Genomic DNA, 17,453 nt, shown 5'->3' with positions numbered 1-17,453 from the left:
GAGGAAGTATGAGCCAATATGCCCTATGCAGTTACTTCCATTCTATACCCATTGCACCGTGTTCTGTCTTGTGTTGAAAGTTTGCTCTGTCTTGTGTTGAAAGTTTTGTTCACCTCATACAAAACTGTTGTAACATATCACCTCACCGAAATGCGAGTATATAAGACGAAAGCTGTTTAAATGATAGAATAGTAAAACTCTGTTTAGTGTTTTCAGGTTACAGTTGCGTCTGTGTAAACTAAAGTTTTTGAAAATGTAATAAGTTATTACGAAACGCGTTCAAGTGTCGCGTCAGACTAGAAATAAAAATGAATTTTGGAGAATTGATTTTTCAATTACCATCAACAGTAAAAAGAAACATAAGAAATATTCAGAAAATTCGTGTTAAAATTATTAATCTTACTTTTTCGGTCATATTTAATAACATATGTTTACAAGAAAGACTGCTACCAAAATATAGTAATAATATATTTTATATATATATATATATATATATATATATATATATATATATATATATATATATATATATATGCCTATACTTGCATAAACCACAAGTGAAGTTAAACAATCTTTGGACAACACCCACCAGTGGGACTCGAACCCAGAAAGCACAACTACCTTCCAGTAGCTGGCATAACTAGTATGCTTTAACCCACTACGCCATCAGACCTTACAAAAGAAGTAGATAGTTCGAGATATATATCTCAAACATCTCTACCTCCCGAAGGCACCAGATGAGTGAGGGGTCAGTCTGCATTTTTCATCAAGCCACTGTCAATGTGAGAGAACTCGTGTCCAGCTTATAAGCCTATACTTGCATAAACCACAAGTGAAGATAAACAATCTTTGGACAACACCCACCAGTGGGACTCGAACCCAGAAAGCACAACTACCTTTAGTTATGGTTTTTAGTTTAGTTTTTAGTTATGCCAGCTACTGGAAGGTAGTTGTGCTTTCTGGGTTCGAGTCCCACTGGTGGGTGTTGTCCAAAGATTGTTTATCTTCACTTGTGGTTTATGCAAGTATAGGCTTATAAGCTGGACACGAGTTCTCTCACATTGACAGTGGCTTGACGAAAAATGCAGACTGACCCCTCACTCATCTGGTGCCTTCGGGAGGTAGAGATGTTTGAGATATATATCTCGAACTATCTACTTCTTTTGTAAGGTCTGATGGCGTAGTGGGTTAAAGCATACTAGTTATGCCAGCTACTGGAAGGTAGTTGTGCTTTCTGGGTTCGAGTCCCACTGGTGGGTGTTGTCCAATATATATATATATATATATATATATATATATATATATATATATATATATATATATATATATATATAAAATCACTGTGTATACACCCCCCTTTTACACAAGGGTGTACCGCCCTGTACGGGCGGTCAACGACTGAAGTGCACTGAAAGAATGTTATGAAACCCCCTTCATGCACATCTTTAAGTCAAAATCACCAAAGAATTCGACCGTCAAAATAGTTCAATTACGAGGCAACAGGTTCAAGAGGGCCATCAGGCGGGGCATCAGGCGGGGCATCAGGCGGGGCATCAGGCGGGGCATCAGGCGGGGCATCAGGCGGGGCATCAGGCGGGGCATCAGGCGGGGCATAAAGAACTAGACCTCCCCCCCCCCCCCTTGTAGCCCCGTAGACAGTTTTTTATTATTATTATTGTTATTATTTTCTACCACAGACGTGGCCACATATTCACAATGCTAACCAGCATATATACATTTTCTTCTGTCCTCCATGGACAGGGTTAGAGACAGACAGACGTAGACAGTGACAGGTAACCACCACCAAACACTACCACCGTGCGTCTAGACGTTAAGTAACGACGTAGAGGTAATATAAAATAGGATATTCTTTAATTAGTTTATTATTTTTTATATACGACATTGTAAAAATTATTCAATGTATTCAAATATATAGTAATAATGAGGATAAAACGCTAAGCCTCAGTGAAAGCACCGTACTTCATGTATAATCATATTTCATCATTAAAAAAAATAGCAATTAGACTTCGCACTCACCATATGGACCAACCAGCAATGAAATGGGCCAGGACTTATCAAACCCTCTAGAGTCCACCTACGAAACCTGTACATCTTTGAGAAAATATACAAAATATAAAATATTTGTTGAGAAAATATGTCCTGTACATCTTTCCTGAATCATTGCGACTTACTTTGTACTGAACAGTTTATAAGCTCCGAAGCGCTACAAGGTTATTTGTAACAATGAAGAGCTTGGGTTGCAAAGTTTCCAAGATTATAAAGTGTGTAATCAATACAAAGCCGTCATGATCGAGAAAAGATCCACAGGTTTCGTAAGTGGACGTGTATACCTAGCAAAAACACAGCGAAACTACGACGTTGGTACAACGTTCAAACAAGTTTTAACACCTCCTAACCAGTTATAACAACCAATATAGCAAGTTGTAACAACGTTCTAATACGTCATAAACACGTTAAGGCAAGATGTAACAACTTTATTACAAGTTGTAACAAGCGGAAAATAGGGACTGTTACGGTTTGTGTTTACATTTATAAGTGCTTAATGAACCTTGACCTCGGTCAAGGCATAAGTGGCCACTTAATGGATATCGTTAGGATAGCCAGCCGGCAGTCAATACGAGAGTTCAGAGAGTATAAATGACCAGGCATGACTGAGAAGGATGTAGCCAGCGTTCGTGGGGAGACACGAGAGGAGTTGGAAGCCCCGCAAGGTGAAAGCCATCACAATATTGCACAACGGACCGAAGCCTCGTCACTTTCATTTCATCTTTTTTGGGTCCGGTTATTTATTTCCTTTATAGAGCTTGAGGTATTGAATTATCATAATAAGTGAACTTGAATAAGACACTCGAGATTTATATTATATTTTGGAATTTATAAGAACTCTTCAATAGGGACATTTTCATTGTCCTGATGATTATTTTATTGTGATAAATTTGATGTTTATGTATTTGTAAAAGCAGAACAGTTTTACAGTATGACATTTGTGATGCAATGCTATTTTCGCTTGACATAATTGAATTATAAATGCAACAGGCGAAAAGGAATAAATATTGTTTAGGAGTGTGTGCATGTTTACATTCAATTGTTTCCATAGGAGTTAATGTGTGATCTTAATAGAAAGTTGTGGTAGTTATGCAGATTTAAACTGCCTGAATCATTTAATGAGGTGTCTTGTATTATTGAGTGTTGATTATAATTTATTGAGTGATGTGGGTGAACTCTCACCAGTAACATTTTTATAATTGTGCAGATTCGTCAGAATATGTTACTTGGGCCTGTTACCAGGAAGAGGTTTAGGTACGTAGTTATCCCACACACCCGCCAGGGTCATGTACACCCACCAGGGTCATGTACACACCCGCCAGGGTCATGTACACCCACCAGGGTCATGTACACACCCGCCAGGGTCATGTACACCCACCAGGGTCATGTACACACCCGCCAGGGTCATGTACACCCACCAGGGTCATGTACACACCCGCCAGGGTCATGTACACCCACCAGGGTCATGTACACACCCGCCAGGGTCATGTACACACCCACCAGGGTCATGTACACACCCACCAGGGTCATGTACACACCCGCCAGGGTCATGTACACACCCTCCAGGGTCATGTACACACACCCGCCAGGGTCATGTACACACCCGCCAGGGTCATGTACACACCCGCCAGGGTCATGTACACACCCACCAGGGTCATGTAGACCCACACACCAGAGTCATGTACACACCCGTCAGGGTCATGTACACACCCACCAGGGTCATGTACACCCACCAGGGTCATGTACACACCCACCAGGGTCATGTACACACCCGTCAGGGTCATGTACACACCCACCAGGGTCATGTACACACACCCGCCAGGGTCATGTACACACCCGCCAGGGTCATGTACACACCCACCAGGGTCATGTAGACCCACACACCAGAGTCATGTACACACCCGTCAGGGTCATGTACACACCCACCAGGGTCATGTACACACACCCACCAGGGTCATGTACACACCCGCCAGGGTCATGTACACCCACCCTCCAGGGTCATGTACACACCCTCCAGGGTCATGTACACACCCACCAGGGTCATGTACACACCCACCAGGGTCATGTACACACCCACCAGGGTCATGTACACACCCTCCAGGGTCATGTACACACCCACCAGGGTCATGTACACACCCTCCAGGGTCATGTACACACCCACCAGGGTCATGTACACACCCACCAGGGTCATGTACACACCCGCCAGGGTCATGTACACCCACCCTCCAGGGTCATGTACACACACCCGCCAGGGTCATGTACACCCACCCTCCAGGGTCATGTACACACACCCGCCAGGGTCATGTACACACCCGCCAGGGTCATGTACACCCACCCTCCAGGGTCATGTACACACACCCACCAGGGTCATGTACACACCCGCCAGGGTCATGTACACCCACCCTACAGGGTCATGTACACACACCCACCAGGGTCATGTACACCCACCCTCCAGGGTCATGTACACACACCCGCCAGGGTCATGTACACACCCGCCAGGGTCATGTACACACACCCGCCAGGGTCATGTACACACCCGCCAGGGTCATGTACACCCACCCACCAGGGTCATGTACACCCACCCACCAGGGTCATGTACACCCACCCACCAGGGTCATGTACACACACCCGCCAGGGTCATGTACATACCCGCCAGGGTCATGTACACACACCCACCAGGGTCATGTACACACCCACCAGGGTCATGTACACACCCGCCAGGGTCATGTACACACCCGCCAGGGTCATGTACACACCCGCCAGGGTCATGTACACACCCCCAGGGTCATGTACACACACCCACCAGGGTCATGTACACACCCGCCAGGGTCATGTACACACCCGCCAGGGTCATGTACACACACCCGCCAGGGTCATGTACACACCCGCCAGGGTCATGTACACACACCCGCCAGGGTCATGTACACCCACCCACCAGGGTCATGTACACCCACCCACCAGGGTCATGTACACCCACCCACCAGGGTCATGTACACACACCCGCCAGGGTCATGTACACACCCGCCAGGGTCATGTACACACACCCACCAGGGTCATGTACACACCCACCAGGGTCATGTACACACCCGCCAGGGTCATGTACACACCCGCCAGGGTCATGTACACACACCCGCCAGGGTCATGTACACACACCCGCCAGGGTCATGTACACACACCCGCCAGGGTCATGTACACACCCGCCAGGGTCATGTACACACACCCACCAGGGTCATGTACACACACCCGCCAGGGTCATGTACACACCCGCCAGGGTCATGTACACACCCGCCAGGGTCATGTACACACACCCACCAGGGTCATGTACACACCCACCAGGGTCATGTACACACCCGCCAGGGTCATGTACACACACCCACCAGGGTCATGTACACACACCCGCCAGGGTCATGTACACACACCCTCCAGGGTCATGTACACACACCCTCCAGGGTCATGTACACACCCGCCAGGGTCATGTACACACACCCGCCAGGGTCATGTACACACACCCCCAGGGTCATGTACACACCCGCCAGGGTCATGTACACACCCGCCAGGGTCATGTACACACACCCGCCAGGGTCATGTACACACACCCACCAGGGTCATGTACACACACCCACCAGGGTCATGTACACACACCCGCCAGGGTCATGTACACACCCGCCAGGGTCATGTACACACACCCACCAGGGTCATGTACACACACCCGCCAGGGTCATGTACACACCCGCCAGGGTCATGTACACACACCCACCAGGGTCATGTACACACCCGCCAGGGTCATGTACACACACCCGCCAGGGTCATGTACACACACCCGCCAGGGTCATGTACACACACCCACCAGGGTCATGTACACACACCCGCCAGGGTCATGTACACACCCGCCAGGGTCATGTACACACCCGCCAGGGTCATGTACACACCCGCCAGGGTCATGTACACACACCCGCCAGGGTCATGTACACCCACCCTCCAGGGTCATGTACACACACCCACCAGGGTCATGTACACACACCCGCCAGGGTCATGTACACACACCCACCAGGGTCATGTACACACACCCGCCAGGGTCATGTACACACACCCGCCAGGGTCATGTACACACACCCGCCAGGGTCATGTACACACACCCGCCAGGGTCATGTACACACACCCACCAGGGTCATGTACACCCACCCACCAGGGTCATGTACACACCCGCCAGGGTCATGTACACCCACCCACCAGGGTCATGTACACACCCACCAGGGTCATGTACACACACCCACCAGGGTCATGTACACACACCCACCAGGGTCATGTACACACCCACCAGGGTCATGTACACACACCCACCAGGGTCATGTACACCCACCCACCAGGGTCATGTACACCCACCCACCAGGGTCATGTACACACCCGCCAGGGTCATGTACACACACCCACCAGGGTCATGTACACACCCGCCAGGGTCATGTACACCCACCCACCAGGGTCATGTACACCCACCCACCAGGGTCATGTACACCCACCCACCAGGGTCATGTACACACCCGCCAGGGTCATGTACACACCCGCCAGGGTCATGTACACCCACCCACCAGGGTCATGTACACCCACCCACCAGGGTCATGTACACACCCGCCAGGGTCATGTACACACACCCGCCAGGGTCATGTACACACCCACCAGGGTCATGTACACACACCCGCCAGGGTCATGTACACACCCGCCAGGGTCATGTACACACACCCGCCAGGGTCATGTACACACACCCACCAGGGTCATGTACACACACCCGCCAGGGTCATGTACACACCCGCCAGGGTCATGTACACACACCCACCAGGGTCATGTACACCCACCCACCAGGGTCATGTACACCCACCCACCAGGGTCATGTACACACCCGCCAGGGTCATGTACACACCCGCCAGGGTCATGTACACACACCCGCCAGGGTCATGTACACACACCCGCCAGGGTCATGTACACACACCCGCCAGGGTCATGTACACACACCCACCAGGGTCATGTACACACACCCACCAGGGTCATGTACACACCCGCCAGGGTCATGTACACACACCCGCCAGGGTCATGTACACACACCCGCCAGGGTCATGTACACACCCGCCAGGGTCATGTACACACACCCGCCAGGGTCATGTACACACACCCGCCAGGGTCATGTACACACACCCGCCAGGGTCATGTACACATACCTACCAGGGTCATGTACACCCACCCACCAGGGTCATGTACACACCCGCCAGGGTCATGTACACCCACCAACCAGGGTCATGTACACACCCACCAGGGTCATGTACACACACCCACCAGGGTCATGTACACCCACCCACCAGGGTCATGTACACACCCGCCAGGGTCATGTACACACACCCACCAGGGTCATGTACACACCCGCCAGGGTCATGTACACACACCCGCCAGGGTCATGTACACACACCCACCAGGGTCATGTACACACACCCGCCAGGGTCATGTACACACACCCACCAGGGTCATGTACACCCACCCACCAGGGTCATGTACACACCCGCCAGGGTCATGTACACCCACGCACCAGGGTCATGTACACACCCACCAGGGTCATGTACACACACCCACCAGGGTCATGTACGCCCACCCACCAGGGTCATGTACACACCCGCCAGGGTCATGTACACACACCCACCAGGGTCATGTACACACCCGCCAGGGTCATGTACACACACCCACCAGGGTCATGTACACCCACCCACCAGGGTCATGTACACACCCGCCAGGGTCATGTACACACACCCGCCAGGGCTCATGTACACCCACCCACCAGGGTCATGTACACCCACCCACCAGGGTCATGTACACACCCGCCAGGGTCATGTACACACACCCGCCAGGGTCATGTACACACACCCGCCAGGGTCATGTACACACACCCGCCAGGGTCATGTACACACACCCGCCAGGGTCATGTACACACACCCGCCAGGGTCATGTACACATACCTACCAGGGTCATGTACACCCACCCACCAGGGTCATGTACACACCCGCCAGGGTCATGTACACCCACCCACCAGGGTCATGTACACACCCACCAGGGTCATGTACACACACCCACCAGGGTCATGTACACCCACCCACCAGGGTCATGTACACACCCGCCAGGGTCATGTACACACACCCACCAGGGTCATGTACACACCCGCCAGGGTCATGTACACACACCCGCCAGGGTCATGTACACACACCCGCCAGGGTCATGTACACACACCCGCCAGGGTCATGTACACACACCCACCAGGGTCATGTACACCCACCCACCAGGGTCATGTACACACCCGCCAGGGTCATGTACACCCACGCACCAGGGTCATGTACACACCCACCAGGGTCATGTACACACACCCACCAGGGTCATGTACGCCCACCCACCAGGGTCATGTACACACCCGCCAGGGTCATGTACACACACCCACCAGGGTCATGTACACACCCGCCAGGGTCATGTACACCCACCCACCAGGGTCATGTACACCCACCCACCAGGGTCATGTACACACCCGCCAGGGTCATGTACACACCCGCCAGGCTCATGTACACCCACCCACCAGGGTCATGTACACCCACCCACCAGGGTCATGTACACACCCGCCAGGGTCATGTACACACACCCGCCAGGGTCATGTACACACACCCGCCAGGGTCATGTACACACACCCGCCAGGGTCATGTACACACACCCTCCAGGGTCATGTACACACACCCTCCAGGGTCATGTACACACACCCTCCATGGTCATGTACACACACCCTCCAGGGTCATGTACACACACCCTCCATGGTCATGTACACACACCCTCCAGGGTCATGTACACACACCCTCCAGGGTCATGTACACACACCCTCCAGGGTCATGTACACACACCCTCCAGGGTCATGTACACACACCCGCCAGGGTCATGTACACACACCCTCCAGGGTCATGTACACACCCTCCAGGGTCATGTACACACACCCTCCAGGGTCATGTACACACACCCTCCAGGGTCATGTACACACACCCGTCAGGGTCATGTACACACAAGTCACCAGTTCCAGTATCCCAAAGAAGTCAGTAAACAAGAGCAATGCCAATTCAGCGTTAAATTAACGTCATTAACGTTGATTCAGCATGGAGGGAAGGGAATTATCAGGGGAAAAGCACCAAGCCATTACGTCTATATAGCACTGGGAAGGGGTCAGGATAAGGATTTGGGATGGGAAGGGTGGAAAGAAATGGTGCCCAACCACTTGGACGGTCGGGGATTGAACACCGACCTGCAGGAAGCGAAAGGTATGGGTTCCCAGCATGGGTTAGCACACAACCTTACCACAAGGGTATGGTTGTATGCTAACCCAAGCTGGGAACCTCGGGAACACACAGTTAAATGCCGGGCTCACCATAGCCCGTGCTACTTGGAACTTGTTCCAAGTAGCTGAATCTATAACAACAACAACAACAAGCTCGGCCAGCAAAGTCCTCATCAGCAAAGACTGAAAGTGATTCCATGCAGCCGCCAAACCCCGGTGCATAAAAATTAAAAACCGCTTTGCACACTACCCACAACTGATGACGTTAGAACATTTCTTGAAGTCTTGAACAGTGCTTATCTGACGACCTCTGTTTGAATCTCCGCTCTGTAAATGCTTCACCCACGTACTTCATATACAAATAATTGCCAAAGAACCAACACCTAACCTTCGTCTAAATATGTACAATATGCTAATACAGAATAATTTATATTTAAGAAAATTTTTACTTTTAATGAACATGTTAAAATTGAATGCTTTTCTTAGGGCCGGCATAAAATGAAAATAGCCGGAGGAACATCCAGTCGGCCGCCATGACAGCTGTTGGCGTCCAGTCGGCCGCTATGTCAGCTGTGGACCTCCAGTCGGCCGTCATGACAGCTGTGGACCTCCAGTCGGCCGTCATGACAGCTGTGGACCTCCAGTCGGCCGTCATGACAGCTGTGGACCTCCAGTCGGCCGTCATGACAGGTGTGGACCTCCAGTCGGCCGTCATGACAGCTGTGGACCTCCAGTCGGCCGCCATGACAGCTGTGGACCTCCAGTCGGCCGCCATGACAGCTGTGGACCTCCAGTCGGCCGTCATGACAGCTGTGGACCTCCTGTCGGCCGCCATGACAGCTGTGGACCTCCAGTCGGCCGCCATGACAGCTGTGGGCATCCAGTCGGCCGCCATGACAACTTAGTCGGCCGTCATGACAGCTGTGGACTTCCAGTCGGCCGCCATGACATCTGTGGACCTCCAGTCTGCCGCCATGACAGCTTAGTCGGCCGTCATGACAGCTGTGGACTTCCAGTCGGCCGGCATGACAGCTGTGGACCTCCAGTCGGCCGTCATGACAGCTGTGGACTTCCAGTCGGCCGCCATGACATCTGTGGACCTCCTGTCTGCCGCCATGACAGCTTAGTCGACCGCCATGACATCTGTGGATCTCCAGTCTGCCGCCATGACAGCTGTGGACCTCCAGTCGGCCGTCATGACAGCTGTGGACCTCCAGTCGGCCGTCATGACAGCTGTGGACTTCCAGTTGGCCGCCATGACATCTCTGGACCTCCAGTCGGCCGTCATGACAGCTGTGGACCTCCAGTCGGCCGTCATGACAGCTGTGGAACTCCAGTCGGCCGTCATGACAGCTGTGGACCTCCAGTCGGCCGTCATGACAGCTGTGGACTTCCAGTCGGCCGCCATGACATCTCTGGACCTCCTGTCGGCCGTCATGACAGCTGTGGACCTCCAGTCGGCCGCCATGACATCTCTGGACCTCCAGTCGGCCGCCATGACAAGTGTGGACCTCCAGTCGGCCGTCATGACAGCTGTGGACCTCCAGTCGGCCGCCATGACAGCTGTGGACTTCCAGTCGGCCGCCATGACAGCTGTGGACCTCCAGTCGGCCGCCATGACAGCTGTGGACCTCCAGTCGGCCGCCATGACAGCTGTGGGCCTCCAGTCGGCCGCCATGACAGCTGTGGACCTCCAGTCGGCCGCCATGACAGCTGTGGACCTCCAGTCGGCCGTCATGACAGCTGTGGACCTCCAGTCGGCCGTCATGACAGCTGTGGACCTCCAGTCGGCCGTCATGACAGCTGTGGACCTCCAGTCGGCCGTCATGACAGCTGTGGACCTCCAGTCGGCCGCCATGACAGCTGTGGACCTCCAGTCGGCCGCCATGACAGCTGTGGACCTCCAGTCGGCCGCCATGACACCTGAGACCCAAGAATATGACTACTAACCGTCCAACTTTGATAATCAGAACTCATCAGGTGTAAATTTGTAACTTAAGTGGTTATAAACAGTTCAACATTAAAGAGTAGTGACCACAGCACGTCATCAAATACCGGACACCAATCACGAAAGCTCTACAAGTATCAAGCTCTAGCTAGATCAACTAGCGCCACGCGGACGACAACTTAAGGAAAACGACCAGAGCTCAAAAGACAAGTTTTTATATTAAAGTTTTCATAATTCCGACAAAGGCCAGTATCATAAGGGGTCAAGTGACATTTTAAATCGGGCACTGACCAGACTTTCGTTTAGACTTCTGCCATCTATAATTATTTGTTCTCTGTTAGGATGCGGGTCCAGAAGCCCAGTGCCAAGCTACCCGAGCCCGTAAACAAAGGTTGGATGGTTCTTTTGCCACTTAACTCGGTGTTTATTAATTAGTAATGATACGTCACCGTGGCGCGTCACTGTGGTACGTCACCATGGCGCGTCAGTATTGAAAGTGACAAGGTTCGAAGAATGCTCGTTTGTGTGTTGGGGTTAAGTTACCCTGACGCCCTGTAGGGTGGATGTTGTATTTATGGCGTCAGCTGATTGTTGGTGTTGCTGCGAGGAATTTTTGTGTTTGGGTGTGTGTTGCGCGAGGTATACGCACAGGTCACGTGTGCACAACAAAGAGAAGGTGCTATGAGGTGTAAATGACCGGTGGGATAACACTGACACTCGACTCCAGGTTAAACCTTAACGACGAGCGGACGTCTGGACATCTGCTCCGCCCGGGGGCCGCAGGAACACGTTTTGTTTCTTTGCGTATTTGGCTTTTGATGCTGTCGTTTGGCATTCTTATTCAATGGTCCGAATTGTTAAGACGCCTGGCGCACATATCGCCTTGGATCACAGGATAGTTTGAACGTTTTTTGGCTGGTTCTTCCGGCGGGGAGACGGTGTCCGGCGCCGGCTTGGCCGAGAGGTGCCGGGACTTGGTGGGCTCCGGGTGTGACCACGGTTGGCGTCTGCTCTGTCGGAGGGCACTAGATGACTTTTGCGTTTTGGTTGGGGGCCGAGTTTTTGGTTTTGCTACCTAGTGTTCTCTGTGTGGGGCAGGGCCGGTGCTTGTCACCCTGAGGGACTTCTGGGGCTCCCCGGTCAGCTCCCCATCTGTGTTTATTGGCCGCGATGCAAATTAGTTTCTGCTGTAAAGCGACATTCATTTCGCCATTAGGCTTCGCGATTAACCCTTCACAGGTCCGCCGAGACGCATCCGATCCCACGATCGTCGTCGCCCTTAAATCAACAACACGTCACATGTGGCCCAGTTTGTTGGTCAACTGGAGATATATAAACAGTGCTTTGACTTTGTTATAGTTTATATGTAATGAGAGGACACCACCTAATATATGCTCGATGTTAAAATATATTTGAAGTATAATAAGTACTAGTTTGAAGTTAACTCTGGCACCATAATGTCGGAACCACTCACCACCACCACGAATAACACCACTCACTACCACCATCACCACCACCCACTACCACCATCCACTTCCACCATTACCACCACCACCCACTACCACCATCACCATCACCCACTACCACCACCACCCACTACCCCCAACAAGAGGAGCGCCACAAGTCACTCAAACAGCCCCAAAGATGCAACACAGCGACGGAGGGGAAGAAGAAAAGATGATGATAATAAAAAGATTCCTCCTTCCATCCTCTTTTTGATGGAATTTGGAGTGTAAACATAGGCGGGTTTTGTGAATGGTGGAGCCTGAGGCTACACCGGCTCATTCACACACGCTCTATCTCCGTCAACACCGGCTGGTAGACTCCTGCCCCAGCACAACCCTCCCCCCCCCCTGATCTTCCCAGCAACCCTCCCCCCCTGATCGTCCTAGCAACCCCCCCCTGATCTTCCTAGCAACCCTCTCCCCCCTGATCTTCCTAGCAACCCTCCCCCCCCTGATCTTCCCAGCAACCCTCCCCCTGATCTTCCTAGCTAGCAACCCTCCCCCCCTGATCTTGCTAGCAACCCTCCCCCCCCCTGATCTTGCTAGCAACCCTCCCCCCTGATCTTCCTAGCAACCCTCCCCCCTGATCTTCCTAGCAACCCTCCCCCCCTGATCTTCCTAGCAACCCTCCCCCCCTGATCTTCCTAGCAACCCTCCCCCCTGATCTTCCTAGCAACCCTCCCCCCTGATCTTCCTAGCAACCCTCCCCCCTGATCTTCCCAGCAACCCTCCCCCCCTGATCTTCCTAGCAACCCTCCCCCCCTGATCTTCCTAGCAACCCTCCCCCCTGATCTTCCTAGCAACCCTCCCCCCTGATCTTCCTAGCAACCCTCCCACCCTGATCTTCCCAGCAACTCTCCCCCCCTGATCTTCCTAGCAACCCCCCCCTGATCTTCCTAGCAACCCTCCCCCCTGATCTTCCTAGCAACCCTCCCCCCCTGATCTTCCTAGCAACCCTCCCCCCCTGATCTTCCTAGCAACCCTCCCCCCCTGATCTTCCTAGCAACACTCCTCCCCTGATCTTCCTAGCAACCCTCCCCCTCTGATCTTCCTAGCAACCCTCCCCCCCTGATCTTCCTAGCAACCCTCCCCCCTGATCTTCCTAGCAACCCTCCCCCCCCTGATCTTCCTAGCAACCCTCCCCCCTGATCTTCCTAGCAACCCTCCCCCCTGATCTTCCTAGCAACCCTCCCTCCCTGATCTTCCTAGCAACCCTCCCTCCCTGATCTTCCTAGCAACCCTCCCCCCTGATCTTCCTAGCAACCCTCCCCCTGATCTTCCTCGCAACCCCCCCCCCCCTGATCTTCCCAGCAACCCTCCCCACCTGATCTTCCCAGCAACCCTCCTCCCTGATCTTCCTAGCAACCCTCCCCCCTGATCTTCCTAGCAACCCTCCCTCCTGATCTTCCTAGCAACCCTCCCCCCTGATCTTCCCAGCAACCCTCCCCCTGATCTTCCTAGCAACCCTCCCCCATGATCTTTCTAGCAACCCTCCCCCATGATCTTCCTAGCAACCCTCCCCCATGATCTTCCTAGCAACCCTCCCCCCTGATCTTCCTAGCAACCCTCCCCCCTGATCTTCCTAGCAACCCTCCCCCCCTGATCTTCCTAGCAACCCTCCCCCCTGATCTTCTTCGCAACCCTCCCCCCTGATCTTCCTAGCAACCCTCCCCCCTGATCTTCTTCGCAACCCTCCCCCTGATCTTCCTAGCAACCCCCCCTGATCTTCCTAGCAACCCTCCCCCCTGATTTTCCTAGCAACCCTCCCCCCCCTGATCTTCCTAGCAACCCTCCCCCCTGATCTTCCTAGCAACCCTCCCCCATGATCTTCCTCGCAACCCCCCCCTGATCTTCCCAGCAACCCTCCCCACCTGATCTTCCCAGCAACCCTCCCCACCTGATCTTCCCAGCAACCCTCCCCACCTGATCTTCCCAGCAACCCTCCCCCATGATCTTCCTCGCAACTTCCCCCCCTGATCTTCCCAGCAACCCTCCCTACCTGATCTTCCCAGCAACCCTCCCCCCCTGATCTTCCTAGCAACCCTCCCCCCTGATCTTCCTCGCAACCCCCCCCCCTGATCTTCCTAGCAACCCTCCCCACCTGATCTTCCTAGCAACCCCCCCTGATCTTCCTAGCAACCCCCTCTGATCTTCCTAGCAACCCTCCCCCCTGATCTTCCTAGCAACCCTTCCCCCCTGATCTTCCTCACGTCTCACCCTCGTCCTAGGTATGTAATGAAGAGGATTCAAACCTGCACACTGGTGACTCCCAAGCACACGCCTTAGACCTTAGTTAAGTCCTGCACCCCCTCCCCCCTCTCCCCCTCTTGCCTCCCCCTCCCCCCCTCGTGCCTCCCCCTCCCCCCCTCCCACCTCGTGCCTCCACCTTCCCCCTCCCGCCTTCGAGTTCCTCTACTCTACAAATGAGGTGGTAGAAGTACAGGGAGTGAAAATAGAGAAAATGCCCCTAATTATTCTACTATACAAACCACCTGATGCAATGGCTGAGGAGTTAACCAAACAGGTAAACAAAAAGAGAGAGAATAGTTTTGATATTCTGGCAAACCCAACACTTGATATTATCGTCCTAGCAGACCTCTACCTGCCTAGGATGATAACTTCCACTTATAATAGTATTATACCAGCAAATCTATCTGGATATAATCAACCACAGACTGGAAAACTACTTAGATTCTGTGACAAGTTTTCACTCAACCAGCAGATAAGAGCCAACTAGGAATGAAAATATTCTTGATCTGATCTTCACAAATAATGAAGACTTAATAAGTGACATTACAATCTCAGGTAACACATACTCAGATCACAAGCTCATTTCAGTGCAAGCTAACATCAATACTCGTAATAGACCTAAAACAATGATCAAGGGAGAGAGCAAATCCACAACGGCCGTGACGAGGATTCGAACCTGCGTCCGGGAGCATCCCAGACACTGCCTTAATCGACTGAGCTACGACACGTCACGGCCCTTGTGGATTTGTTCATTTGATGCATCACGTTAGTGTGATTTCTGTGTGTAAAGTGAGAGAGGTTTTTCAATAAATTCAATATAATAATAAAAGGATAGACTGGGGAAAAATAAACGGGTAACTTACAAACATTCAATGGGAAACTGTTCTAAATAATAGAAATCCCACACAAGGAACAGAACAGCTGGCTTCTGAAGCATATAAAGGCTGTCTGAAACATGTTCCTTTGCAGAAAGCTAGAAAGAGCACCAACTTAGAGAGCGCAGACGGCACTACAAAAAGGAAAATATAACGGAAATGCTTAAGCAGACACGACTATCCCTACAAAGTAGAAATAATTTAAACAGGGAGATTGAGGAAATCGAACAGAGACTGAAACATTCGTATCAGATTGAAGAAATGCAATTAGAACAGAAAGTTATACAAAAGATAAAGAAAAACACAAAATATTTCTTCACATATGCGAAATCAAAAGCAAAAACTAATCAGTATTGGACCAATTCTTACAAGTGAAGGTTCATACAGAGGATGACAATTAGTGAAATCCTGAAAAAGCAGTACGAGGAAATGTTTAGCACTCCAATAAACAACATGAAAGTAGAAGATCCGGACAGCTTCTTTATTCTTGATATCCAAACCACTGAAAATATAACTGATATCAACAGGAACGCTGCAGATTTTGAAAGAAAAATTGACAGCATACCCGTGCATTCATCCCCGGGTCCAGACTCGTGGAATTCAATATTTATAAAGAGATGCAAAGTGCCAGTAGCACAGGCACTCAGTGTAGTGTGGAGGAAGAGCTTGGACACGGGGGAGATACCAAATGCGCTTAAAGCAGCAGACATTGCCCCTCTACACAAGGGAGGTAGTAAAGCATTGGCTAAGAATTATAGACCAGTTGCACTAACGTCCCACATAATGAAAGTATTTGAGAGAGTGATTAGGAGTCAGGTCTCCAATTTCATGGAGATCAGTGACCTTCACAACCCAGGTCACCATGGATTTAGAGCGGGAAGATCATGTCTTTCGTTGTTGTTGTTGTTAAAGATTCGCTACCTGGAACAAAAAATCCCAAGTAGCACGGGCTATGGTGAGCCCGTAGTGGTACGATGTCTTTCGTAGGTACGTGACCACTACGACAAAATTACCGAGGCATTAGAAGAAAAACAGAACGCAGATATGGTATACCCGGTCATCGCAAAGGCATTTGATAAATGTAACCATGGAGTGATAGCACACACAGTGAAGTCAACGGGAATAACGGGTAAAGTAGGACGGTGGATATTCAATTTTCTGTCGAACAGAAAACAAAGAGTAACAGTCAACTAAATAAAATCGAATCAAAACGCAGTTAAAAGCTCTGTACCTCTGGGCACAGTCCTTGCAACACTGCTTTTTATTATTGTCATATCAGATATAGACAAAAATACAAATCACAGCTTCGTACCATCTTTTGCAGATGACACAAAAATCAGCATGAAAATTACCTCTGCTGAAGACATAAACTACAAGCAAATATCAATAAAGTTTTCGACTGGACAGCAGAAAATAACATGATGTTTAGTAGTAATATATTCCAGGTGCTCAGGTACGGTAAAAAT

General features: G+C 51.3%; 3 protein-coding genes across 3 annotated transcripts in view; all 3 read left to right on the top strand.

The window, feature by feature from the left end:
* The first annotated feature begins 9,942 nt into the window (after positions 1-9,942).
* Positions 9,943-10,314, top strand: LOC138363199 (uncharacterized protein slr1819-like). The gene has a single exon (XM_069322195.1). It carries the CDS (start codon positions 9,943-9,945, stop codon positions 10,312-10,314), a length of 372 nt encoding a protein of 123 aa, XP_069178296.1.
* A 231-nt stretch (positions 10,315-10,545) lies between these two features.
* LOC138363198 (uncharacterized protein slr1819-like) lies at positions 10,546-11,358 on the top strand. Its single transcript, XM_069322194.1, has one exon. It carries the CDS (start codon positions 10,546-10,548, stop codon positions 11,356-11,358), a length of 813 nt encoding a protein of 270 aa, XP_069178295.1.
* Positions 11,359-16,377: 5,019 nt separating this feature from the next.
* Positions 16,378-17,453, top strand: part of LOC138363197 (uncharacterized) — a 31,059-nt gene continuing 29,983 nt past the window's right edge. Inside the window, exon 1 of the mRNA XM_069322193.1 lies at positions 16,378-16,580. Coding sequence (XP_069178294.1) covers positions 16,378-16,580 — 203 coding nt within the window. The remainder of the gene's footprint in view (positions 16,581-17,453) is intronic.

This window comes from Procambarus clarkii, chromosome 10, assembly GCF_040958095.1.
Source record: "Procambarus clarkii isolate CNS0578487 chromosome 10, FALCON_Pclarkii_2.0, whole genome shotgun sequence".
Classification (NCBI taxonomy): Eukaryota; Metazoa; Arthropoda; class Malacostraca; order Decapoda; family Cambaridae; genus Procambarus; species Procambarus clarkii.
Note: the sequence above shows the minus strand (reverse complement) of the source record. Positions and strands in the feature narration are given on the sequence as shown.

What these genes read in the sequence shown, in the direction of transcription:
- LOC138363198 (XM_069322194.1), top strand. Translation starts at nt 10,546, where the DNA reads ATGACATCTGTGGATCTCCAGTCTGCCGCCATGACAGCTGTGGACCTC.
- LOC138363199 (XM_069322195.1), top strand. Translation starts at nt 9,943, where the DNA reads ATGACAGCTGTTGGCGTCCAGTCGGCCGCTATGTCAGCTGTGGACCTC.